The 27,228-nt window shown below is 44.3% G+C and overlaps 1 protein-coding gene across 4 annotated transcripts in view; it reads right to left on the reverse strand.

Moving 5' to 3' along the window:
- Positions 1-764: 764 nt before the first annotated feature.
- Positions 765-27,228, reverse strand: part of MCF2 (MCF.2 cell line derived transforming sequence) — a 60,797-nt gene continuing 34,333 nt past the window's right edge. For 2 of the 4 annotated variants that reach the window (XM_075053620.1, XM_075053622.1), the window contains 20 exons: positions 26,571-26,762; positions 24,949-25,140; positions 24,627-24,798; positions 21,443-21,531; positions 20,785-20,873; positions 20,482-20,548; positions 18,534-18,649; positions 18,365-18,434; positions 17,905-17,997; positions 17,477-17,569; positions 16,363-16,488; positions 15,319-15,540; positions 11,889-11,981; positions 10,837-10,915; positions 10,240-10,303; positions 9,660-9,766; positions 9,466-9,578; positions 9,076-9,188; positions 7,463-7,563; positions 2,806-5,329 (listed from right to left, as the gene is read on the reverse strand). In XM_075053620.1, the coding sequence (XP_074909721.1) occupies positions 5,283-5,329; positions 7,463-7,563; positions 9,076-9,188; positions 9,466-9,578; positions 9,660-9,766; positions 10,240-10,303; positions 10,837-10,915; positions 11,889-11,981; positions 15,319-15,540; positions 16,363-16,488; positions 17,477-17,569; positions 17,905-17,997; positions 18,365-18,434; positions 18,534-18,649; positions 20,482-20,548; positions 20,785-20,873; positions 21,443-21,531; positions 24,627-24,798; positions 24,949-25,140; positions 26,571-26,762 (2,238 nt within the window). In that variant the 3' untranslated portion in view covers positions 2,806-5,282. The other 2 variants (XM_075053621.1, XM_075053624.1) reach the window with 2 other exon arrangements.

Here is a 27,228-nt window from a genome sequence, read left to right on the forward strand (position 1 = left end):
AGTGATGGAGACAGAGCATCGCCCTCCCCAAAGGAGTTTGTGGGATGTCCCCTGAGAGCAGACAGGGTGGGACACCCCAGTGTCTGGTCTGAGCGGGTGGGAGAAACCTCGCTGGGGGGTGCCTGCCCCGTGCCCAGGGTGGGTGCTGGCACCGAGACACGGGGAAGAGCTGGCAGCATCCCGGGGCAAGGCTACGCTGGGCAGAGCTCCTGTGCTGGGCTGCCTCCAGCGGGCTTAATTCGGTTCCCAACTTCAAGGGAAGGGAATAATCCCAGCAGAAGGGACGCTTACCTTTGATCAGTGCTGGTTCGTCTATTATCTCCTCCTGTGGCAAACGCCAGGGGTGCACAGGGAAAGAGCGCGGTCTTTGGGACCCGCACCCTGTGATGCCTGGTGTGGGCAGCTCGTGCACGGGCTTTACCACGCTGCAGGCACCGCACACAGGACCACGGCACGTCCCCGGAGGCAGAACCCCACTGAAAGGGGTCTCCTCCCTCCCACCTGGTGAGATGTGCCCCCAAGACCACCTCTCCCCCCCACAGCACCTGCAAAAAAGGCTGATGCCCACACGGTCCCCGTGCACCCACCCGTGAGCACGGTGGTCCTGCGGTCCCTCCTGGCAGCGCTGCCCAGCGCTGGGATGCAGGAGACTCTCCCAATTTCATTGCCACTACATCCAGGAAGAAGCTCATCGGATCATCTGCCACTGCTTATTTTAAAATCAAAAGGCAAGCAAGAAGGTTGTATTTGTTCCAAAGAAATTAAATAAAACCAACACTGTGAGAATTATTTTGTTTTCTCTACAATTACAGCAGAGGTGTCTTTGGACAGAGTTGCATATTCTTATATGAATTTATTTAACAAGTTTTTAATCTTTAAATATAGATTTAACACATTTTTTTACAGGTACATATACAATATAGTTCATTTAAACTTGCAGTCAGAGAAAATTCTCTACTGTAATTTATACATATACATGAAGAGCCTAGTTCAACAGCATACTTAAGGTAACATACCATGTCATGTGCAAAGTTTCAAATGTTAAAAATCTCAGACTGTACATTCAGATTTGCAGAACCTATCAACCTCATAAATTAATAAAAGCTTAGTTTTAAAACTATGGAAGACAAAAAAGATTAAAACCACTTAATATGCAATGTGTGCTATGTTTGAGACAAATATTTACAGTTGTACCTCAAAATGTGTACTGTTAACCACAATTGTTACCACTATAAACGGCCCCGACAGTAACTTAAGAGACTCCTACTTTTCCACCTAGCAAGTGCATTGCGACCAATTTTAAAGTAGATAGATAGAAATAACCTTCCGTGACTTAAACGCTCTCTGCTATGATTGCCAGCGGCTGAAGAACACTGGGCTCTTTCTCGGTCTTGCAGTGTTGCTCAGTTCAGATTCAGGTGGTCACGTTTTTGAGGGTGTACAGGGGTTATTTGCAATACTGGCCACCCAAACTGGAGAAAAGCCCACCAGTGTGGTGGGGAACCCCCCTGGCAATCACAGCCATCACGTAGTTCAACAATTCCTCTGCACAAAAATGGTCACACCAAAAAATACCCCAGTATGTTTTAACTTAACAACTTCGTACTGTGTCTAAGAATCTATGGTTCACAAATCAAAGTCAGATCATAAAGGTCCCCCTTTAGTCCATGGTATAAAACGTTTCATTTTGACGGGACAGAGCAAATTCACTACCGCATGCATACTATTAACCCTGCTCTTAACACAGTCAGATGCTCTTTGCACACATCTGCTTAAAAGTTAAACCACCTGTACCTATATTCTACAAAAGCAAAACTAGACAAAGAAACACAAAATTAAATTATGAGTGTTCAATATTCCTTTTCCTTTCTCAAAAATTCAAGAGATACATTATTGTTAAAGATGCTGAAAAGTACAGTCTTATCACAAGAAGATCCTTAGTGCAAACATGGACATTTAACTTTGATTTATGGCACGTGTTCCAAAAGTACATACATTTAATGTAAACTTCAACACTTGCTAGATACAGGTTTCAGCCTTGGGACGCTTTGGGACCCTAAGTGATTGGCGACAACCCTGAGTTGTCAGTTTGACCTGATCCAAACCTCACTGAAATCAATGGGACTGACTGCAATGGGCTGGAGTCAGACCCTAAGTGCAAAAAGAGGATCTTTAGCGTTATTGCATCTTCGCATGTGAGTCAGCCAGATGATGCTCTTACAGAACATTACATTCACATAGCTGAAGTAGATATTTAAGAAAAACTCATCCATAAAATCAATTAAGCAGGACATACAGCTTCGTTTGGTTTTTGGTTTGGTTTTTTTTTTTTTTTTTTTTTGGTTTACCAAAACTCAACTCTTTTATTTGCAATCAACTTCAACAGTTGTCAGCTAGTAAGTAGGTAAAGCCTTCAACCTGTAGAGGAAATTTCAAGCATCTAAACAAAGTGTCAGGAAACTGTAGTGTACTTCTCTGATGAAACGTGATGGATGTCATGGAAAAACAGCAGGTAAAAATAATAAAATACTGTACTTTCCATAGGAGAAAAAAAAGAAAGAGCAGAGAATGGCTTCCTTTATGACTATGAGAAGCTGCTTAGGACCCCAGTCCCGTTCAGTGCAGATGAAGCTGTGGAGGTCTGTGAATGTGATGAATAGTACAGGACAACTCCAACTATTGTGCTATTTCTCTGTAACACTTAGTTGAAAGCTTCCAAAGAGCATCGAAAATAGGATGCTGCTAGTTCACCCTTAATTCAAGGGGAACTAAACTTTCTCGTGTTACACAGGGCAGCATCTATAAAGTAATGAAGAATGATGTTAATATTAAAGCATCTTATTCCAAGAAATACATTGTTCCCTGTAATCATGTAACATTTGTATAACATAAAAAAAAATAAGTGCACTCCTGCGGTTCTCCCTAAAAGCCGAATTCGCACTAGCTTCAGCGGGAGCCTTGTCTAAGGCAGGACCACAGGGTTTGACTCATTTCCATCATCTATCACTTGATTATCACAGCGCGGCCAGCTGCTGTCTTCTCTAGGCTCCTTATTTTGTCAGGCTCAAAATGGTTTTCTATAGCGTTACAAAATAGCTGTTCTGGGAAGCTGACTGGCTTCGCAGGTTGGACGAGGAGACCCTGCTTTACGTTTCAAAGGCCAAAAAGAAATCAACATTACCTTTAATGGACCCTGCATAAATACAAAAGCCTGCGGCTGCAATCATTAAAGTGCATGAGTAATAGTGCAAACAGCTGTGCTGCATCTGCAAAACTGCAAGTGGCATTTTAAAACAGAACTTAGACAAAACTCGCGCGTTTCAGCCAACATGCTTAGGCCAGCCTGCGAGAGCTCAAGAGTTCAGCCACGTCCAAGACTCTTATCAGGCAGATTCAAACCACGTGGGCTAGGCAGCCACGTCAAGGGTTGCCCCAAGCTCACCGCCGTCGAGAGGACGATCCCCACTGCCCTGGCCAGCAGGAACAGAGGACACGCAAGCTCGGTCCTTCGGGCACTACCAAGGGGGAAAACCTTTGCTCAGCACGAAGAGCACACACACAGGGGGATCCCCTTAAGGCTTGGAAGAGATAATTGGGCAGGTGGGGTGTTAAAACAAACTAGGAGAGGGGCTGGCACGTAGAACAGGAGCCTGCGCCCTCCTTAAACCAAGCGGGTGCCTTGGCACAGAGCATCCTTCCATGCCTGCTCGGGATGCTCCTTGCCTTTGGGCTCCAGGCCAATTCAGCCATGTAACTTGTCTGCTGTTGGAAAGAACCTGAAAGTTGCAGCAATACTTCTTTTATATACTTAATAAGTGAAGCCATTTATCACTGCTTCCAGTTTTTCATTTGAATCCCTATTTTTATTCAGGTTACTCTATTTCATGCTCCCTCTAAAAGAAATCGGTCTCACGCAACCTCCACGCAGCGAGTGGAAATGGGACACTCGCCCTTCTTTCTCTCTGCCCAGCTTTTAAAGGTCAGGTGAAAAAAGCTGAAAATGCTTTGGCCCCATTTTGCTCTGATGTGAAAATTTCGGGAGCAGACAACACGTTTCCTTTCGCTTGCATCTGTTTACCACTGCTGAGAGAAAAGAAGAGCAGGGACAGAGCTTAACCCCGACAAGAGGGGGGGCTGCGTTGCTGCTGGCCACAAGCACAGTGTCACTGAAGTGAACACAAGTCACGCATCTGCTTTGGGTTACGGCAGCGACCTCATTTCTGCCGTCCCCGCTCTCCGTTTGCCTTGAAGTGGGTGCTGCAGCACAGCCGAGAGGCGAGACGCCTTTTCCTTCACTGACACAGACGCTGTCAGTGCTGTAAGTCAGGATCTTTGGCACGCTAGCAACCAGGGGACTCGCAGAAATGTTTTTGTCTCCTGCCCCACTGTGGAAGGGGAGCTGGGATTGTAACGCTGCAGCCCTCACCTTCCCCGAGATGTGCGTCTCGCACAAGGGAAATGAGGAGATAATCTTGCATCTCCTTGTTAATTCATATAAAAGTCAAGCCAGTTGACCAGGCAATGCCTGACCACGTTAGCAAGGCAGCTTAAACTAGCAACACATGGGTCAATCTCAGCAGTAGCTATTTTCTGAATATTGCTTTCTCTGAGCAGAGTTCTCTCCAAATCTCTCCCGTTTTGAGATCTGCGCGTTATCACCTGTGATACAAAACTATTCCTACGGCACACACATAAAAAAAATCCACCATGGATTTGCACAGGAGACAGAATAAACCTATTCAGAAGAAAGCAGCAAGGACTAATCTCAGAAATTATAGCTAGAGGCACACCAGAGGGAAAACTGGCTTTCAAAACAACCTCCAAGCCAGCCATCTTCCTCCCAAAAAGCCTCCTGGCTTATATCCTGGCCAAGATTTGCAAAAAGTTTAATAAAGTTTCCCCCACGCACACCTTTGCAAAAGAAGATTTGGACCAAAACACTTGTTTTATCAACAGTTACATGGCATTGCCAATAGTAATGACTCATCTGTAAGGAAAATTACTTATGCAACCAGGTGAGGAAAGGAAGAAGAATCATCTGTGGATTCGTTTGGGTGGTGCAAGTTCAGCTTTGCACGTAGGTTGTCCCTCAGCAGGCTGGGTGCAGGATGATGGTGGATTTGCAAAGCTGGCAACGGTAGGGGCATTGACCGAATATATATCTGATAACTTCAAATGGGCAGCAAAAAGTTCCCTTCCCATAACTTCATTATGTTTTGTACTGGCCCAGCACTGGAATAATTAGCAGGAGGGGAGAGGAACAGCTTGTAGGTGTGCAGGTATCAGCCATCCCGTGGTGGGAGGTTTTTGTTAGGGCCACAGTATAAATCTAGGAAAAAATGTTAAGGTAAGGGAACGATTTCATCTATTCAGCTAAAGGCTTTGCACTGAAAAAAACCCAAATCCCAAGTTGGTATGAATTCTGGTTAGGAAAATCTGTGATTGAAGATACATTTTTATTTCTTGTGGGGACCTGGAGCTGAGCAATAACAGAGGCACTACCCGCCGTGAAGGGCCAGGACTGCCTCTGCCCCAGCTCTGAAGTGACTCCAGAACGCTCTAAGCCCTTGGGGACCCCACAACATGTTAATCAAGTTTACCCTGCTTACATGCAAAACAGCATTTCAGCACAAGCAGCTAATAACATGTGAGGGTTACGGTGCTCCCTCCTGCCCCTACTTTGCTCTACAAGCTTGGCTGCCTAATTATCCCTCTGCTATATTGGAGCAAGAGCTCCATCTTCCGAAAAAGCAGAAAAAAACCCAACCCAAACTGCATCCCCGAGCAGTCAGTGGTACAAAGTCACCTGCAGTATAAAATGACCAGTCCACAGATGAAAAGGGATTGCTATATGCAAAGGTACTGTTTGAAAATCAGTTTTCAGAGTGCAAGTACATTATGGCTATAAGGACACGTCACTGAAAAGCTCTAGGAATAGCTCTAGGAAATAGCAAGAAAACATCCTACAGCATCCTACAGTATTGCCTGGAGTGCATGTAAAATTAGAATCGTGCCTAGAGACTGCATACACGATAGCGAAAGAGAACAGAATTAATCTGAACAGGGAAAACAGAGCCTCAGTGCTGCGACTAGACCCTGCCAACACGACTGCAGAGCGTCTGGGCAGTAGCACTTTCTGTGGTTTTGCCTTGTGAAATTCTTAGTTTGTACTCAGCAACTTTGTAAACCAGGCTGGAGTCTCTAGGCTTTGGGGGATATGACCACTGACAAAGCAAACCAGTGTTCAGAGTTTGCCAGCACCCTATTTTCAAGATGCGTCTATGGCTGGAGAACCCTCCTGCGCAGGCTGCGGTCCAGGACCCAGCGAGATCTGGTTGATTGCTGAGAAGACAACACACGGTGCTCCAGGTGGGAGCACACCAAGGGGAGTCCTCTCCGCTGTGCTGCTAGCCCACTGCGAGCTACCCCTTACGTGAAGTCAGAAAACCTCCAACCTGTGAAATCTGACTGCCCTGCAACAAAGGGGATAAAAAAATACCTTCCTGTACAGGAAGGACTTCACTGAAATATATGGGAAAACAATCAAGAACGGACTGGAATTTTAAGCCTGTCAGAAGGCTTCCTTCATATTCATCAAAACAATCGATTTTGAGAAAAATGAAGTATTTAAAAAGAAATCTACTTGCAAAATTTGTTTTGTATGGTCATAACTGCTGTATTTTTTATTATTTTTTTTTTTAACGGGCTAAACCTATGTGGGTTTCCTGAGCTGCTCCCATCACAAACCCTGGTCTCCCATTTCCAGTGGACAGCATGGTGATGAGGCAACACATGGAGTGGTGAAGCTGTGTACACGGCAAGGGCGACAGGCTGCTCTTAAGGCATTTTCTTGTGTCATCTGCTATGCTTCCCTATCTATTTCTATGTACATTTACGGCTAGAAAATGAGAAATATTACTTTTGAGGCTAGAAGCCTTCTGCCGAAACCTGGTAACCTGTTTGTAAACTTTATTCTAATGATGGATTAACAAGCAGGCAGCAATGAGGGCAAGAGTGAGGCTGCAGAAATGAAGTATTGCCTTGAGAGTGCTGGGGGTCAGGCCACGATGTCTTTTGCAGCAGGAGGAGATTTTGCCTAGGTACCTCCTATTCACATGGGGTTTGAGCTACAGCAGCGAGTAGGCAAAACAGTCACGGGAATCCCTGGTCAGACTCCGTCTCTTCTCCCCGATCTTCTACCCAGTGCTCTTGCAAAGAAATCTACGTTTTTAAATGCTTGGGTTTAATTTACTAGTGCCTAAAGTCACAGAAACGTCTTAAGGTGTTAACAAACAAAAAAAAGCTTAATTTACTACTTTTGCGGGCTTTTTGGAGTAGCTGCTTTCTTTTTTTTTCTGCAGAGGCATATGCAGCCAGATTTAGTACATCAAGTGTAATGCAAATGGCTTAAAAGACCTGATTGGAGTTACGAAACATTTCTGCTAGGCGTGCTATATGATACCTGTGACTTTGGCATTCCGAAATCTGCAGTCACCAACTACTATCTGCAGACTGTGGACAGGAATCCAGCCTTCTTTTCTTCTGTTTAGGTTTTTCACCAACCTTTGAACGACAACGGCATTAGTAAAAGGAACAAATCAACCCAGGAGCAGTTTGATACGGGCACACTCTACACAACTGTCGGTGCAACCAACAATTTGTTCAAACCAGGGAAGCGTTTTAACAGGAGCTGGGTATGCATTTAAAGTATTCTTCCCACCTAAATCTAGGAACCTAATTAAAAAGCCTACATTGGGAGCACAACTGCCTTGGGCCCCTCTCTAGTCAATGGAGAGGAACAGGACTCTCCAGAGCACAAGTTACCCTGCGTGAGACCTCCAGAGATGCCAGTTTTCCTCCATTGGCTACTGATGGAGCCAAGGGCAATTACTTTCCTCACTTCTCTGCTGTTGAGCTAGACTGGTAGGATTAATTTAGTCAGGGTACTGTAAGTAAATTCAAGCCAAGATTTAGGCAGCTGGAAATACTCATGCTCATAAATGACATCCCTCTGTCTCAGTCATGCAGTGAAATTTGTGCTAACAAAAAAGTTTGGTGTCAGAAATCTTTGCCTGGCACTGGCCGAAACCACCATGAGTGGTGGTGAGCATTCAGCAAAACTGAGATGCTTTACGTCTTGCTTTTGCTAACAACAAACTGAATTTTGCAAAATGCAGTTAGACTAGATGATCATTGTAGATCCCTTCCAGCTGAAATATTCTTTTCTATTCTATTCTCCCTTGAAGTGCAAGGGCTGTAGATGCCAGCCAGGAATCCTCCATGGAGCATTTGTGTCTGGGCATTTACAGGCTAGTGCCTGCACAAATCTGATTCAGGTTCCTGCTAATATCACCCTTCCCACATCCCAAACAAGGCATTAGCATGCTGCGCTCCCTCCTACTGAGACCCCGGGCTGGCTGACGAGAGCTAATCAGAAATCAACCTGGAAAGGAGAGACAGCCAAATCTCAGCCAAATTGCTGCAAAAATCAGAAGAGGGCACGCTGCCCCCCGAGACAAGGAGACTAATGGTTCAATGGACAGGAGGGTGGGTATGGTGATTTTCCCAGGCAACGCTCCCAGCCACAAGGAGAGAACCAGCTATGAAGTGTTATCTTGCGAGCCACAGCTTTAAATACAACAGAAAGATGGTCCGCAGCCATTAACCAGTTAACACTTGTACAGCTGTTTGAGGGAGGAAAATGTCTTGCAATTACAGAATATTGCTGTTAATAAGCCCAGAGGAACAAAGCCAACAGCTGAGCTGGGGTGGGCAAAGAGCTCTCACCTGAAGCATGACCTGAAGTGGGAAGAGCATGGGGAGAGGGCTTGTGAAGATGTTGGTGAAACACAGCTCGCCCAGACACCCACGGCAAGGGAAGTCCTGACATGTTTTCCCAGGCCATGCCAGCGCGTATGGCCTCTAGTCTTGGCAAGAGAATGAATTCTCCAGCTTTCTGGAATAGTCTAAAACTTAATCAGAAGCTACAACGAGTGTATCCCCAGGCAAGCAAGGTTGCACCGGACTGCCTTGCAGGCTCTGAGAGATAAGGCAAAATAATCCTAAAATACCTACCACTGTCCCTCACCATCTTCATGCAAAAGCTGAATTTCATCCCCATTTTTCACCAGCAGGTCCTCTGATCCTCTCCTCTTGCAGTCTGCAAGGGCTTTGTATTTTCCTGGAGACTGCGGTAATAAGAAAAAATTATCTTATTTAGCTACATTTCATATCACACAGCTGTTATTTCTGACTGCCACAGGGAACGTGACAGAGCCCTATCAGCAACCTTAATTAAAATTATTTCAGGAAACTGTGGCTGAGACATCTCATTCCCCAAACCGAGATATGGAAAATCTGAGAGACATGGACAAGATACATCCGTTACCCAGTGAAGCAAATAAAGCAAGATGACCAAAAACAGCAGCACCCTGAGCTTTGGGACTATTGCATCTCTGTACTAACCAGCTGGTTCCCGTCCTCCTCCTCGGTGTCCGAGCAATTGGAGAGGTACTGGTTACCCGACCACTCCTCCAGCCCCTCGCAGATTTCCAGGGACTGTGACATTCCTGGCCAGCCTGCAAGACAGCGTGCAGCTCAGGTTGGGGTTACCCCAGCACCCGCAGAGCGTACCCCAAAAGAAGGGGAAGGGTCCGTACTTCTGTGGGGCTTGTTTTGGGGGGACGGGAGCCCACTGTCCAGCATCACTGGGCTGGTGCGCTCGGAGTCATTCTCTTCTGAGCTTATGGAGGCTCTCTGCTGCTTTCTGAATGATTAAAAGAAAAAAATAAATCAATCTTAGTTTTACTTTATGAATGAACACAAACTCCACGAGGTTTTGTAAAACAGAGTCAGACATAATAATGGTACTTCTTGAGGTATGTTTCCGTAAAGGTTAAGGACTTCAATGCCTTGTTTTAATTTTTTGGGGAGGGGAAATAAAGTTGCTGCAGTACGTCTTTCCCTGAATTTGAGCATCATCTTTGATCCTTGTCTCCCTTTGCAGAGGAGCTCAGGCTGCGCTGCCAGGCGAGCGCTGGAGGGTGCCCCTTACAGACGCTGCCCCCAGACCACTGCCACCCACCACCCACGGATGAACGGGCAGCACACCCCTCCTACCCCCTACCAGAGCTCTCAGACCGAAACGGGCTGGGACAATAGCACAGAGCCAGAAGGCACTGGGTGCCCAGTGATGGGAGGGTACTGGAGCGAGCCCCCAGTCCGGCTCCCGGGACTCACCCATCGCTCAGCTGGGAGGAGAGCGGGAGCTGGTCGGTGCACGAGCCAGGCTGCTGCTTCTCCACTGCGGGGAGGTCAAACACCAGCTTAATATCCTTTTTTTTTTTTATTAGTAACCGTCACACTTGAAGCATTCATTATTTTAAGATTTAGACCTTTTGTACAAACCTAATGATTTCTTGTTTAGAGAAAAACAGACCTAGGGACTCTTGCAAAGCACAGACTTAGTTATAAGACGGTACGTTAGCACAAATCCAATAGTGAGCACGCCACTGAAGACTACAGTACGCTTAAAACTAGGCATCTGCTATGTGTCTTGTTGAACGAAGCCTATGATAACAAATGCGAAATAATTCCCAAGGTAATGACAAAAAAAAAAGCACTTCCGAAATTCATTTTCACATAAGCACCTGGCCTTTACCGCTCTAAGTTTTGCTATTTCCCTGTAACATAAGGCCTCACTCCAGTATTTTGTTACTAGGCTTCTTCTGAAAATCAATTCTCTGGCGAGAATTACTGGATTTGAAGATTAGCAATGTGAAAATAGGAAAGGCTCTGCAGCAGAGTGAATGCCACAGAGAAATCGGTCAAATGTACCTTTTATAAGCTCCTGCTGCTTGAACAAAATTTTTCTTATTTCATTCAACCATGCCATCTTCAGATCTACTGTTTGGGCCTGGAGGAAGAGAAAATTGTCTGAATTTTGAATTAAGAATCATCCATTATGATGTATGAATGAAATCTTACTTTTCTATGCTGTAATTATCTGAAATCCCCTTTTATCCAAAGCCACCATTACATTTTAAACATTCTTGATCTTTTAAAATTGATGATCCCCGCTACATCCAGGCAAAACACGGTGGAAATTGTGGAGCCATCACTACAATGCAAGGAGTGCAGGCAAAAGCACACGTTTGCATGCATCTTATCTCTTTTACAAAATACCTAAAGGGCCAAATCTGCCTTTTGAATATATGTATACTTGGCTACATACATCTGCTTTAGGAATTTAAGTTGGCTACTGTGTTGTAACATGGAGGAAAAAAAAGGCTAGGCAGAAGACTAATTAAAAAACCCCATCAATCTACAATATTTTCACAACAGGTTTTCCTGGCAAACATTTCACCTTCCTAAATTTCTATTCAGAATGCTACAAAAGGAAAAAAAAAAATATCGGGAAGAAATCAGGTCAATTGGGCTACTGTTTTGTAGATGAGTCGAAAGACTACTGGAAATAGCGCCACGGAGGTTAAGCCTTTGCTCTGGGAGCAGTTCTGACATCTAATTGTAGAGGGACACATGTGGCTCATGTCCATTAAAGCATGAGGCCCATTTCCCAGCTCAATTCACATAAGCTATTAAGCACAGTAAAACCTTTTTTTTCAAGTACTGGTCTATTTGAGATTTCATCTGGAATAACAGGCTCTATTTCCAAAGAGCAATTCTGTCTCCACTTTAAGATGACTTTTACAGTTCTGGACTGGACACCAAGGGCCAGTCGCTGGGACAGCACTGTGAACGCTGACATGGGCAAAAAAGAAGAAGAAATGCAAGTTAAATGTCTGATAATCCCATAAAGATCAATGAGAGACATTTCCTTAACACTGTTATGAGTATGTACAAATATCCAGATTTTTGAAGCTACAAACCTGCACAACATAGACCTCTTCTCGCCCACTATACCAGATTTCAAATTTCCGATGATCTCCTTTCACGTTCTCAGTTATTCCAACTGCATTCATCTGCAAAAGAACCAAAAAATTAAACATACTACAAATCTCTCCCTCTACCCTATGATTCCAGACATTTTGCAGCATGTTAAACAAACCTGTTTTCACTCAATTTAACACATTTCATCAACTTTAATTTCAGTAGCAACTGAAAGTCATTATCTAACTTATCCCCCCTGACTTTCCGCCAGCTTGCTGTATTTGCAAAAGCTTTCTGAAACCAATCAATGGACCTTAGGGGACTTTTCATTTGGGAATCAGTGGAACTAACTGAAAAGTCATCTCATACCCCTTTCAGCATGAAATTTCTTAGATGAGGCATATGAAGCTTTATAAATGCATGGCACATTATTTTTCTACATACATTATTTCTGCCACATGACTCTTCATTTACTCGCCAAATTCTGCATTTCATTCTTTCAGCGGTCTTTAAAACCCATTTGTGAAGCCCTCAGCTCCTTTAGGAATTTCAGTTCAATGTCTTTTGATCCCTGACCATCCCTGTAGTTGAGATGTCATCCCAAGGTTTCCAAAAGAAGGGTTAATTTTCGGATATACAGCCTGAGCTGCCAAAAACCTGGCTTTCAGGAAGCACGCAGACTTCAAGCTAGATGTGGTTGAACGCTGCTGGACCTCGGTACCCGTTATCACTTTGATAAGTTGGATGGAAACACCTAAGGCCCGAATAATTCAGGATCTGTACAACACGACCCAACTGAATCAGTAGCTCAAACTATGATTAGAGATCAAGAAACTCTTCAGCAACAGGAGACCTCAGACCCACCTGCTGAACATGCCATAAAGCTGAAAAATGCTTTAATACCTGATATCACGTAAACCATCTTCCCACTTAAAGCACAGTTTGCTAGTAATTTATCACTGATTAATGGATGGTCAAAAATAGCTGAAGTAACCCCCTTCCATGTTTTGAAACAGATCTAATAGTAATGGTACCATCTATCATAAACTATTCACACAGGTGGGATTAGATAAATCCAGTATAAATATAAATAAAGCCTTAGAAAGAACATCTGTTTAACATTGCTGTTCCTCTTTGTTAATAGGTGCATCTTCAGAGCTTTTGGTCTGAAAGACTATGGCAATTTACTGGTTAGGTCACCTGGGTAAACTTTCTGTTCCTAGTTACTTTTTCAAATGTTGGCACCCATTTTCAGTGACTATGAACAGCCTCAGGAAACAAGGAAAGCTAATTAGCAACTTGCTTCCTGTTTCTTCACTGGTATGAACAGCAGAGCTTTCATGAACTTCCAAGAAAGTGTTTGCCTCCAGATGCAGAAAGGCCCATCATTGAACAACAGTCAGTATTTCCTAGTTCTATTTTATTTTATTTTAAAAAAATTAAAATATTTTTAAAAATTATTTTATCCTGTGCAGTATAGTGCCAGAAAGCCTTAGAAAGGCGGATCAGGCTCCATTCTGATTTTATGAAAACTTAAAAAAATATAATCTATGAAAGCTGTTGAAAGGGCAGCCTAGAGAGTGCCTTACCCATATTCTGCAATTTCCATTTCTGTGCATCTCCTCTGGCATGGCAATTTATATGGAAGCTCCTACAAAACTGCCCGGGCATCAAGATATTAGAAATTATAGGTGATCATCTATGAGGATGCGAAGGAAAGTCCCAGGAATAGACATATCTAAGGTCTGTTCATCCATGTTAGTGGATTTTGAAATTCTACTTCCTCCCCCTGACCGGGATTTACTGTCCCTCAGCTGTTGGTTCACTGCAATGCAGCCCCAGGTGGGTTAGTGGAAAGCTCTGGGACGGCGTTCAACTGCATCGCTTTCCACGGTGGTACGAGGCAGACTGATTTACTTAGCATCGCAGTGAGTTATGAACCTGCATCCTCTAAGTTACTGAATCTCAGCCGAAGACGTATTTACCATTGGGTATTTCACATAGTGTGTAAAACAGTATCCTGAGGGGTTCTTTTGTTTGTTTTACAGACGTCCAGTTACACAGCTTCTACCCAACAGCTTGCTTTAATTCTGAATCCCCAGAAAACATTTTTGCAAAGAAAAATAATTTCCTGATACTATCATGAATCAAACAAATACCAAGCTCCAGAAACATGATTTCGCCCTCAGGACAGCAATTCTGAAAACAGATGTGTGCAGATGTAATCCTGCAGCATCCATGGATTCTCTAACGCCAACCTCTCAGTGTGGCAACACAAACAAGTGGAAAATGAGCTCTCTTGAGGCAAAGAAAAACTCTGGCCACATTGCCTGGACTCCTGAGCGTAGGATTTTCTCCTCCGAGCAGTCTTTCCCCACCTTACCTCTTCAGTTCTTTCAAAAGCACGTATGGTAAAACAAGTACTACAGGGAAAACAAGCTCCGCAGAAAGAAAATTATGCTGTTTGGGAAAAACATTTAAGTACCTAAACATATGGCCTGGGATTTGCTTTTAATACACAATTTGTAATGTGCACTGGAGCTGAACGGACTTATTTACTATCACGTGGCTTTCCAACTACTCGTGGCATCTCCCCCCGCAGACCCCACTGAGATCAGGGACCTGCAGCATCTGGCCCTGAAGCCTCTGCCTCCAAGTGCCCATTTTTTTCCATTCTAACATACACCCATATTGGGTTTTTCTTTATCAAGGAAAACAAGGGAGAGTACTGAGACAAAATGCTGACATTAGAAGTGCGCATCACACGCAGTATGCCAGAAGGTCTCTTTTAGAGAAGTTTAGGATTTTTATTGATAGTAGTTAGCATTTAGAGGCTTGGGATGGTTGTTTATGTCCTCATATTTCGCCATAGGCTACTCGCTTCAGCTGATAATTGTACTTTTAGCCTGCCAAAGAAGAAAGGCAATGAGAGGGGCAGAAGAGTTATCTCTGCATCCTCCTGGCTGGGAAACGGGGCTCCAGAGCAGCCAGGCAGAGCCCAGCCCAAGGGGTCTCCCTGGGGACCAGGGGTGCGAGGAGCTCCCTTGCTCTCCCAGGTGGGCTGGGGAAGATGCAAAGGGCTTCCCCAATTTCATGCCCTCACCCCTGCTCCTGCTAAAGCAGGCTAGGGGAGGAGGGACGGCACGTTCTCGTCCTGGGACTTGCCCGCAGCTCCATTTCCCTGGCAGATGCCATCACGTATGTGACTCTGAGTCCATGGGCTCTCCCAGCTGCTGCTCCAGCTGGGGGGGGTCCCCACAACCTATTACAACCAACAGCCTTTCCTGGGTATGGCACTTCCATATTGAGGCATTACAGCCCTTAATAGCAGAAAACAAGCCACCGTGTCAGAGGAAAAATACTCGCTGGGTCTGCAGAGTTATCGGTTTACAATATAAACGGCAACAGCCCCAACTAAAAAGTCCTTACTTTCAAAAAATGCTTAAAACTGTAAGATGAGGTTTTGTCATATCCGTCTCCATGCTCCTCTCGCTTCTTGCAGAAGACCAGAGCTTTCTCGTACAGGAACAGATGCCTCTGCATTGGCTTGAACCTGGCAAGATCCTTCATTTTTGTCGGACCTTTCCGGTGTCCTGTCCAAACACTGAAAGATCCTTGCATCAATACTTTCCCCAGTTCGCTCAGGTCACCCTGGTGAGAGTATGACAAATAAAAAAAGAAAGAAAAAGACGTCAATTCAAATGTAAGAGGCCTGTCCAAACAATGCCGGGCGGTGGGGCCAGCTCTGTTCCAAGGCACGTCACTCTAAGAATAGGTCTTCCTGGAAGGATCAGATGAACTTTTGGGAGTGACGGCGTGGTGCCAGGCGGGAAGCTAAGGTCTCGGACGTGGGGCTGCAGCTAGTCTATGTGAAGGGATACAAGTCAGTAACTGGAAGAACCAGGGAGACAAGAAAACTCTCCAACTCCTATGGAAGTCCAGGTCAAGGGCTCTGGCTACTTCACTGGGAGAGGACAGATGAGATTTGAGCCTGAACTGAGGTCTCGGGGGATGGACTTCTCAAGCAGGCCAGGACTGACACCAGCAGCTTAGAAAGTCATCCCGTCACCCTTCCCTGAAGCCCTAGGAAAGACAACCACTTCAATGGGCAAGGATCAAAACCAGCCTCAGAGAGTATTTAGTTAAATGTTGAATGAGAAATGCTATGAAGACACCCCAGGTAAATTATAAGGTGAGCCATGAGAGAACTAAGGTGCATGCTGGAAAAATACTCTTGAGAACCACAAGGTGGCAAGTGTGGGCACTACGCGACTTTGAATATGTCCTTTGGATGCGGATATTTTCCAAAATCCTGAAATCAGACAGAAGACCATCACCTGTAGGAGCTTCCTGATCCCATCCACTTTGTAGCTGTTCTAGCATAGTTTTTAGCTCATACATTCTGGGACACTATCCATTCCCAGTGCATCATCTGGCCTTGTGCAAGGTCTCTCATTACCCAAATCTACTCACATCATATCCTGTTATTGAAATCTGATGCATAGAGTCATTGACTGACTTTAGCAAATCCAACATTGCAACCAGAGCTTCTTGAAGTTCTTGAACTCCATCACAGCTCGTGCTGTACTTTAGCAACTCCTGAAAATAGAAATGGAAGAGCACGTGTTTGCACTTGAACAAAGCAGACTTTTCCATCTCACCCGAAGTTTCCAATGCCCAAGAGCAACCTACACTGCCTGAGTTTCTTTTTTCATATGTCACTGGAAAAAAGACTCCCTCCAAATCACAGTTAGTCTGAGGTGTGGAACAGATCACTGAAGCACGGCCCATTTTTTCTGGGTTTTCTTAAGGATGGTGTCAGGCTACAGAGCGGCATCACGCCCATCTGAGTTCTTTGTGTTGTGTTTTCCAGCTTGGTAAGAAATGGGAAATAAGGCTCTGGTTCTTCATCAGCTGCCAATACGTCATATAAGCCTTCAAATGAGGTTGCAGTACATGAGTGTCTTCAGACTGGCAGACACAAGGAAGAGGATTTATAAAATCCAGAGCCTTCAAGTCAATAAGTGGAACACAGATTAGGGAATTATACAATTGATATAAAATTAGTTTCATTTCAGATCTCCTGTGCCCACTTACAGCTTCATGTCTACTCATCTCCCATTCAAGAGGCTAGAAGATAGGGTTCAGAAGCCACTACCCCAGTGTTATTCCCACTTTACAGCGTGAGAACAACAGCACTTCCCTGCCTCAGATGGGGGACACAAGAATAAATGCATTAAAGATTACAGGCACTATAACAACCTGAGGAGAAGAGACGCATCAGTACAATATATTTCATTCATCATACTCTTATGATCACCTTCTTAGAAGTGCTTCTGTCGTTTTGCATCTCTGAACAGATTCAAACTGTCTTTCTCCCCTTAAAAAATGTCTTGTTAAAAGCACTTGTTCCTTTCTCAGGTATGCGAATTTTCATCTTCACTGAAAGCCACTACAGAGGGCCAAGATAAGGAATATGTAATCTAAGGCTTGGAGCTGATTTACAGGTAACCTTTAATTGAAAAATAAAACAAACTGGAAAACAAATCTATCTCCTGATGTCCTTACAAAGCAGAATATGAAATACCTTCAGAAGTAACTGGTATTTTGTCAGGCGCTGCACTGGTTTGAGCAAATAGGAATCCAGCCCGAGCTTGTGCTCTAATTTTCTTTGGCATTCCTGGAACAAAGAATTCAGATTAAGTAAGTTCTGCACCAACCATAAGTAATTATTCCAACAGCATGACTAGTATGGTTTGATGAGTTAGAAGATTTCATGTAAAACTGTCATATGGTGCCCATAGCTAAAGAAATTTTATAAAAACATGTAAAATAATATAATGAATGGACCTGCCTTGAACTCCTTGTGTACAAGAAACTCCGACTGCTATCTTTGTGAGCTTCCATGCAACGGTAAACAGGCTATACTGCAAAACCATGGGGTGCTGAGGAGGGTGTTTAGGACGAGCGAGTGTCCCAGGACGATGCCTGCCTTGGTAGGAACAAGCAGCTCACCTGGAAGAAGGTGCTTTCGGAGCACTGCCTCCACAGGGACTCCGACCGGGGCTTGTTCTGGCAGTATTTCTCATACATCTGGAAATCCTCTCGCTGTAAGGGAAGCCGAAAGGCAAGTCACACGCACGCACGCAAACCTGCTGGGCAGCCAAATAAGGTGAACACCCAAACTGTAAATTTGCTTTTATCTCTGCTGCCAACTTTAATATCTAAAAGTCACAGAGTCTGGGTAAAAAAAAAAAAGACACTGCTGGGAATCACAGCAGACCGCAGCGTAGTCACGACTGCTGCTCTCCCCCATCTGCTGCTGGCCACGCACCTACGCTCCCTGCCTTGGTGTTGGTATTGAGTATCAGAAGCATCTTACTCAACTGACATAACTGAGATGTTGCAGAGTGCGACGAACCAGGAGAAACATTGGCCTTCAAGTCTGCTTTATACGTGAAAATGAGTCACCCACCCTGTCTAGGAAACAAAATCCCACTCGCTCGGGTGCTCCCAGGCAGCTTTCCAAACTGTGCAGGAAAATTCTGCAAGAGACGGGAGAAGAGACAAAATGCAGCAGTGAGCAAGGTATGGTTTGATGGGAACTCAGTCTGATAAAAAGGGGAATAGAGCCAGCACCGTACTTGTTGTGGAAGTCGTATATCTCGGGCATGTTTCCAAAGAGGACGTCCTTCCTGTTCCTCAGCATGGGAGGCATGAGGATGAGCATGGCGGGGTTATCCATCTCAGCTCTGTAGCCCTGTGGGATGCAAAAGGGGCTCATCACTCAGTTGGGAAGGCCTTGGCTTGGCATCTCCTTGAACGCGGTTGAAAAGGGGATGCGAATAGACTTTCAATACGATCTGCTTTGTTTCATCGAGCAACATCCCTTTTATTTCCTTATTTTTGTCACTAAAACCCTGTCTTTCAGTCTCTGGGCATGTGGGGTTGTGGTCCAGCAGTGGATGCCTTGGGACGGCTCCCTTGGGGCTGGCCAGCACCGCGGAGATGCTCTCTCTTCACCAAAGGCAAATCACAGCCACTTTCTCCTCGCTATGGCCTGACTGTGGGAGAGATCCCGCAGGAATACTTCTCTGGGTTGAACACATCTGCGGCTATGGCCGTGGGACACAGGAGTGACAACGTGTTTGTACGGGGTATGCAGTTACACACAACCTCATGAGAACCGGTGCATGAGGTGACTTGTTGCAAAGCAGAGATGGCTTGAGATCAAATACCAAAATCAATGGGCTTTTTGCTCTTGTACAAGACCTGCTGAGCACCAGGGTCTCGCTCTCCTCAATGCCTCAGGATTTCTGTCCTCTATGGCTCCACCTGCCTCTTGAAATCACAGCCTCCCAAGCAGGGAGGAGCTGGAAGGGACATCGCTGCACTACAAATTGTTAGGTGGAACTAGGAAACGGTGCAAAACTCCCCTCAGTTAAATCACACCACTGCACCAACGCAAAAACATTCACCAGTTGTGGTAAACATCCTAACTGTAGGGTAGAGAGAAGGCACGGCCAGAGCTCAGGACCATCACTGCAAAGACATCAAGAAGGCCATTAGCCACAGCTCAAGCTGGCCACGCTAGTCACCAAGCATTGCACAGACCTGAGGCCTTTTTAACGTGAGTAGCAAAAAGGTTTGAAAAAATGTATTCGGTATGTACAGCGCATCTTCTTTGGCTTTCCAAATCAATCTCTCATACTCACTATGGTTGGAATCGGTATTCCTTATACTAAGCAGGTACTTTGTAGTTGATTAAGGATTCAGTAGAAGATAAGTATCTGGAAAATTAATAATTTATATTTAACCACTGCAAGCAGGCTTCCCTCTTTAGAGGAAATACTATCTTCAGAAAACTTAAGTCTATCTGTCTGTTTTTCTTTATCTAGACTTGATATGCACAGTAATAAATCTGCGTATCTGCCAAGTGCTTTATCACATAGACTGTGGTTTAACAAAAAAAGCAATCAGTGCAGGGCAATTATGCGTAACTACCTGCAGTCCAACAGATTTATATCCTGCTTGCTCCTGGGTGAGAGAAATGCAAGAAGGGAGAGCTATTTAACAGCCAACTTGTTTTGGCCATCAGCAAGAGTTATTTTGGAATAAAGTAGAAGCGTCTAAAATGGCAGCATGAGAAATTGTGCTCTGGTTTCTAAAGAAATGTGCTTTATATGTCCACGAACTTCACAGTACTGAGACAGAATCCTCCCAAGGATAAAACACAAGCTTCTTTCTTTTGTCTCCAAAAGGTAAAAGAAATTAGGGAACGGTTAAAAATACCAGCTTTTTGTACATTTTTCCAGGCACTGATAAAACTAATTACCAGCACTGTTGTGTACAAACAGAAGGCTTCTCCCTCATTCTAGATGAAAAGCTCATCCTGACACCAACTGTTCCTACAGATGCCTCCGACAAAGAAAAGCTAGGGAGAAAACTTGAAAACTTTATGACTAGCTTGGGATCTGACAGTTTGGTAGAAACCTGCCCGATCACACTGTTGCTTAGTTTGATAGAGTGGCAGGTGCCTTTTGGTACAAGTCACCGGGGAACAATAATGAGCAACCTGAAGAAGTCACTCACCGTCAAAACAGTGAAGAGTTCCTCTACGTACACTCTCTCAGTTTCTATAAGCTCATTTATGACGTGGCTAAAATAAAGAAAAAAATAGAAGTATATTATTTTAATGTCTGTAAAAAAACCCACAGGCATTCAGCGCGGTTCGACTAGCTCAAAACGTAGTGCGATCTCATTAACAACAAACGCAGGGATGATAAAACAGGTGAAAGCGCGAGAGATGACACCCAGGTCAGGTTGGAGGAACACGTGGATGGGGCAAGGACTGGCCAGAAATAAACATCATTTTGAGTGATGCAAACAGCTTACCCTTTTAGTATATCTAAGTTGTCATCACTGTCTGAAATAAAATACTGCAAGGAGTTCCGTTTTTCCTGATAGTCGTGCATTACTTCGATCTGGAAGAGAAATGGGATGCACTGGGAAGAGCTGCATGGGGGTCACCGCAGAGGTAGGACGAGCCCGGCCCCTGATGTCGGCACGGGAACTCCTTGGGGAAGAATGAAATACGCTTCCTTTTAAGAAATCCTTGGTGACACAAAACTTTAAAAGGGCATAGCACACAACAGGTAGCCAAATATTCCCAGAAATTACTCTGCTACTCAAAATCTGAAAATACTGGTAATATAATTCATTAGTGCAGAGACCAGAGAACAGTTTCCCCAGGGGAAATATCTGCAGGTGGGGAGTTTTCCTGATAGACATCACTGTTACGCAAAGAACAAGTTCAGGGAATAAGACACAGAAAATCGATATCTGTGACTTGGAAAAACAATCCAAGATAGATCTCAGGTGCTGGACTAAGCCAACTAAACCATAAAGATACGAAAGGCTGTTTTTTGGTTTATTTAAAAAAAAAAAAAAAAAAGAGCATCTTCAAATCCAAAGTCTAAGTACAATCAATTTTTAGAAGAGTTTCAGTTTTTCAGTGTATAAAACTCATTCAGATTTCATGAATAATTTTTACCTTGCGAGAACTTGGAGTTTTTCTTGATGTTTTCTTCCCAGGGAGAGAGAGATCAAATGAAAATTTCAAACTGGAATTAAAATCCACACCTTGGGTAGAAATGAACATAATTACGTAATGTACATCTATAGTGAAGGAGATGGTTCAGGCAGAAACTAGTACGTCACAAAGAAAAATGGGATACATTTTAAGAATGAATAATTAGTTAGCTAATACTACAAGCAAAGTGACAAAATAAAGCGTATCTATCTCAAACAACAATACTAATACCAAATAGCACAAGTCACATGGATGGTCATAAGGGCCGTAAAGTTAAAAGTAATCAGAAAAAACAAAATGTCCATTAAGTGAGTGCTTTAATCAAAACCTAACAAAATCTGTGAAGCCTGTGCAAATGATAGAAAACAATAAAATCAAATAAACTACCAAAAGGAACATCACCAACTGGGATCCTGTTTTAAAGTCCTTTTATGAATGTAGGGCAATATGCTCAGCTGGTGTAAACTGTTTCTCCACTTTGGCAGCATTTCTTGGTATTGTCAGTAAATAATTACAAGTTGTAATACTTCAGGTTACAGAGGTAAATTGGAAGCTTGCAAATAAAACATCAATCTCCCCAGCGAGTTAGATGGCATCTTTCAAATACTTCTTACTCCTGAATAGTCAATATGGCAATTCTTCATCAAAAGGGTCTTTTCCCCCAAAACGAATGGCAATAATGAGTTTCTCCAGCACCGTGCTGGCTCCAGCCTCGGTGACAGCTCCACATGCCAGGCTGCAGCCCCAGTGGCTGCACCAACTTCTGAGATGGACCAAAACTAAATACATTCTGTTGTGCAATATTTACCTTATTTACAAACAGAAAAAAAGAGGCTAGCAAAGTAAAAAAAAAAAAAAAAAAAAATTAACTGGACTAATGAACTATCTTTCCATTAGGGTGAAAAAAGGTATCACAGCACGTATGAATGCAACAGCAGCTGTGTCTAGGTCGAAGGTTTGAACAGTGCTGACACCAAAGAGCCACCTTTTGTGAAGCAGAAGATGTAGGGAGAAAAATGGATGTAGAAGAATGCAAGCCCACGTGGAGAGCAGGCGCCCCGACTTCAGATGGGGCTGCTGTAAGATAACCCGATTACGTATTATCACACCAAAGAGGCCTTAGACCTCTCGTGTAAACACGTCAAATGAGGAAGGAGAGAGATCTGGACGCCGGAGAGCAGGTCAGAGGCGTGCGTGGCGCGGACGGAGGCGTCGCGGATGGGAAGACCCAAAAGAAGCGAGGACTCGCCAGTGGTCCTCCTGGGAGGAAGGGGACACGGACAGGGAGACGGTCACCAGCGGCAGCTCCGTGTTCTGTTGCAAAAGTGAATTTACTCCAGCACTCGGGCTCCGCCGCAGCCTGCCGTACCGCTTCTGCACCTCTCACTATGCTTTATGGCTCAGGACAGGATAGGTTTACTCTTTTTCCCCCTCAAAAGCGGTTTCAAAATTAGAACCACATTTATCAGACGGGCTTCAAATCCAGGACAAAGATGAAAGGGGAAGCGTCTGTCCTCAGACAGAAAAAGAAGAGGGTGAAAAACAAAAGAAAGAAAGAAAAAGAGGACAAAAGTAATGTGCTCAGAGGTGGTTTGGTTTCAATCCACGCCATAAAACCCATCCGTCTCAAAGCACTCCCGGCAGAGCCCAGCATGCGTCTTTGACACCGCACATCACGCCAGCAGGCCTGCAGCATTTTGATGTTTTGTATCAAACAGAGGCCTTATTAAAAAGCTCTCTTGGCATGATCTATCCGAAGAGGAGCCTTTTGTCTTTCCCCGCCTGCTGGCCATGCTCGTTTCAACACACTTGATCATCCCTTTCAGGAAGAGGATTAATGGAGGATACCTGTGCTTTGCAGGCGACTGAGTGCTTTTCCTAGAAAAACGTGAATCCCGTGAAGGCGTGAAATGAGTCCAGCCCATTGATGACGGTCTCACAACATCCCACGGAGGTGGCCACCCATTTACCCTCACTCTTTAAGTCAATAATTCCTCCTTAACACTCCCTTGTTTCTAGAAAGCTGGAAAAGTTCCATTAAGTAAAATGGGCAATACTCCAGTTTAAAGACTCGGAGCTGTTTTCCTGATTGAGGAAAGGGGTTCAGAGGGCAGTGTGGTCTAGTGAAGGTGGCATCAGCCTGGGAAGAGGAAATCTGGGATTTATTTGCTGCACTGGCCTGCATCTTGAGTAGCTTAACTCCCCTCACTGCATCTAGCTTCATTCCCATCCCTCCGTTGGCCTGGCTATTTACATTAGTCACTCCCTGAACCGGAGCCACTTTTACTGTTTGTATGACACCTGCTACAATTCACCGTAACAAATATTCATTAGTTTATGATAAAAAAATCTGTGTTAAAACACAAATGTTTAATTGCTTTATGCAGTCAGATCACTGAATTTAATATACTCCCATAACAGCATGTCCCTAGTTTAAAATACATGGACGTTACTTTGGAATACTTTTTAATTCTGATACATACACGGTTGCCAAGGATGAAAGTTTTAATGTTATCATTTAAAGCTAACACTGTGCCACATCCCATTACCAAAAGCAGGGCAGAACATTCAGTGACCTCAGTTCAACCAGAATTTGTACCTTTATGGGCATTAATTATTCCACAGTTGGGATTTAGGGAAGACCTCCTCAAGGAATCAAAGGGAATTAAGCATCCAGCTCATTTCTGTACATGAGATTTGAGGTCCTCATTTCTCCAATCTCTTTTGCAAACATCACTCTAACTTTATGTCAGTTCCAGCTCAAGACAGCCACAGAGAATAGGTATGCTAATAAATTTATAAACCTTGCCCTTTTTCCCTGTCGTACTAATTCACCAGTTTTCAGCCCAGTAGGATGCTAGTAAAGCAGAACTGGAATTACGCACTGTTTAGGGCTCTCTTTTTTCACTGAGTAGGAAGTGAAAATAAATACTAAGCAACCAGTCCCATTCTTCACACAGGTATGGGAAGCGAGACACAAAAATTGGAAAGATCGTAAATCATCTCATATACTTTTAGCATTATACAACAACTCTGTATCAGCCAGCAAGTTTTAGCTGGTTTCTCAAAACCATCTTTAGCCTTACTCTTCCTGCCTCAAAGCAAACTTATCATCTGAAAATACCATAAACTTAAAATATTTTACCATGTTTAGGAGAGAATAATGGTGATTTTGATCTCGGTGGATTTTCTGGCCGAGGGGCTACTAATTGGACAGGCCGCACGTGTTTATCCAACAGCTTCTTGAAGCAAGACTGCCGATTCTCAAACATGCTTCGAACGTTTTCGAGCTTGACCTGTACTGACTGTATCTGGCACTGTAGAGAGCGAAAAAGACTCCCGTGATCAAATAACTACCATTATTTTGCACTTTGACCCAAAACAGAGGACTATAAAGCTGACAACACCGCAACACAGTTCGATCTTGCTTTTTACTTGTGTAACGAGGAATTGGAGGGGTTGCCTACCTTCAATTCAGATGTTAGGACCGACTCAAAATCATAGTGTAGGGCTTGGGGATCGTAGTTTAAGTAGGCTGAAGAGCTTTCAAGAAATCGTTCTATGTCCTGGAGAGCTTTCTGAGCGCCTTCTTTAGACTGGCACTTATCCATCTGCTGGTTGGCGAGCAGGTAGGCACCTTCGTCACAGCACTGCAGAGCCTGGTGACAGCACAGGGCAAACACAGGGAGCGAGATCGTCAAGGTTCCCATGAGGAATATCGTTTACCGGGTCTGTATTTTCAACATGGAGCTAATCAGTATTCCTAAAGACCTCAGCAGCTATTGCATTTTGATTAGAAAGTAGAAAGGTCACATTTTTTCTGGAGGGTGACTGCAGTCCTCAACATACCCAGCCAAGTTGTGCTCCTACTTGCACTTGGATAAAACCAGTGGTATAACTGACACAGAAGTACTATTTAGTGCATAGTTGAACCAAATGATAAGCAGATCTTTATTTATCCAACTCGGAAAGCTGAAGGGGGCACTACAGAGTTTACAATGAGACAGGTGGGTTTCTTGAGATAAAGGCCTGGCTCAGAGCAGACCTGAACTGCAAGGAATGATCCAAGTAATTGAATTCATGTTTTTAAACAAAATAAGGACTTTAAATTGCAGTTTCAAGTTCGACATTTAACATGCCCAGGTAATAGGTGAAGGCCAGGCTGGTGTTCAGCCGGCACTCACACGCCGTGGCGTGCGCAGGCGTGAGAAGATGCTGCAGCCGAGAACGACAGAGGACTTCCAGTGCTGGGAGCGGGAAGGCAGGCTGTGGAGAGCAGGATCACGGTGTGCTCCAGCACAGCCCAGGGGCTAGACCACTAGCACCAACCAGGACTGCAAGGAGCCCAGGAGAAGACCCTGCCCTGCAGCTGAGACGCTGCCAAAGAATGGTCCATCCCCGCGGATGAATGCAATATTGAAGTGGAGCACAGGGAGAAAAAAAACAAGTTCCCTAATCCCCCGAAACAGTGAAATGGGACAGGGTCAAACTTTGCTGCTTCTCTTAATGGTCTCAAGCATATCACAGTCGCGTGCCTTCTGGCCTAATTAGCGTGAATTTCCCTAAATGAATTTTTGATGCTGATTAAGATATCAAAGAGCGTTGGAGCCACAGGACTCCACTTCCATGCTAGCACACAGCAGCTGCGCCTATCTACCAATCTGTCGCCTCATTTTACAGTCAGCTATGTTCATTCTTAATAAATCGCTAACAAAAAAGGGCTGGAGTTTATCTGAATGCTTTGCCTCTATTGCACTGGGTATGAAAACCTCAAAAGTCAATTAATACATGAATGCAGCATGAAAGCATAAGCAACAGCAGCAGCTGAACTTCGGTGTTCTGAATTGCCCTCTGGAGAAGCCCACTTCTTTCTGCTGACTGTTCAGAGCACCAGCAGATATCTGTTTGCTAACCTAACCAGCTAAGTAAGGGGTGAAGCACTCCTCCAGCCTCTGGGGAACACTTTCCTTCCACATACTGCTGAAGCAAAGCTGCAAATTTGAGATGCTTCCAGCTAAGAAGTGGAGAGGCTAACCCCATGGAGAAGCTAACTATCCACTTCTCAAGGCACTGTGTCTCTGAACTCTACCTGCTGAAGGCGGGTATGAAGATCCAAGGTCTTCTGCAGTCGCATCTGCTTCCTTTTGATCTCATCAGACAAGACATCAGAATGGTGCCGCAGCTCATTGCATTGCTGGCAGATTAAGTTGAGTGCGTAGTGATGATTTGCTGCTAGCTGGTGTCCGTGTAGTATCACCACCTGAGCCTTCCCTATCAGATCCTTCAGGAAAAGAAAAAGAATGGATTGCACGCTTACTGAAATAAGGCCAAAATATCTACATATAACAACATGCACTTTCTCATCTTACCAGATTTCAGGTACACAGGGAGATGACTGCCATTAGGAGTAGCCAGAATGGGTGGCTTAAGCAGGATAAAATGGCACCCATCATCTGGGAAAAAAACCTTTTGCTATCCAAAAAGAGGATGAAGAAGAAAACAGTATTTCACCAAACTAGCAATGCTGGCAACATATTGCTGCCGTCTCCAGGAACGGCACTCTAAAAAAAAATATCCAGCTGATGTCCCGTTTAGGCACACTATGCTTATAAGCATGAAAGGGAATTTGAGCGGTTAAGTGAAAACAAACCAGGCCCTTTGCAGCAAAGCTTGATGCAAAGAACATGCTATCTTGTCTGCACATCTTGGTCAGTGTAATGGTTACGTCTTCTCCAGGATTGGCTTTC

This window comes from Buteo buteo, chromosome 22 (genome assembly GCF_964188355.1).
Source record: "Buteo buteo chromosome 22, bButBut1.hap1.1, whole genome shotgun sequence".
Classification (NCBI taxonomy): domain Eukaryota; kingdom Metazoa; phylum Chordata; class Aves; order Accipitriformes; family Accipitridae; genus Buteo; species Buteo buteo.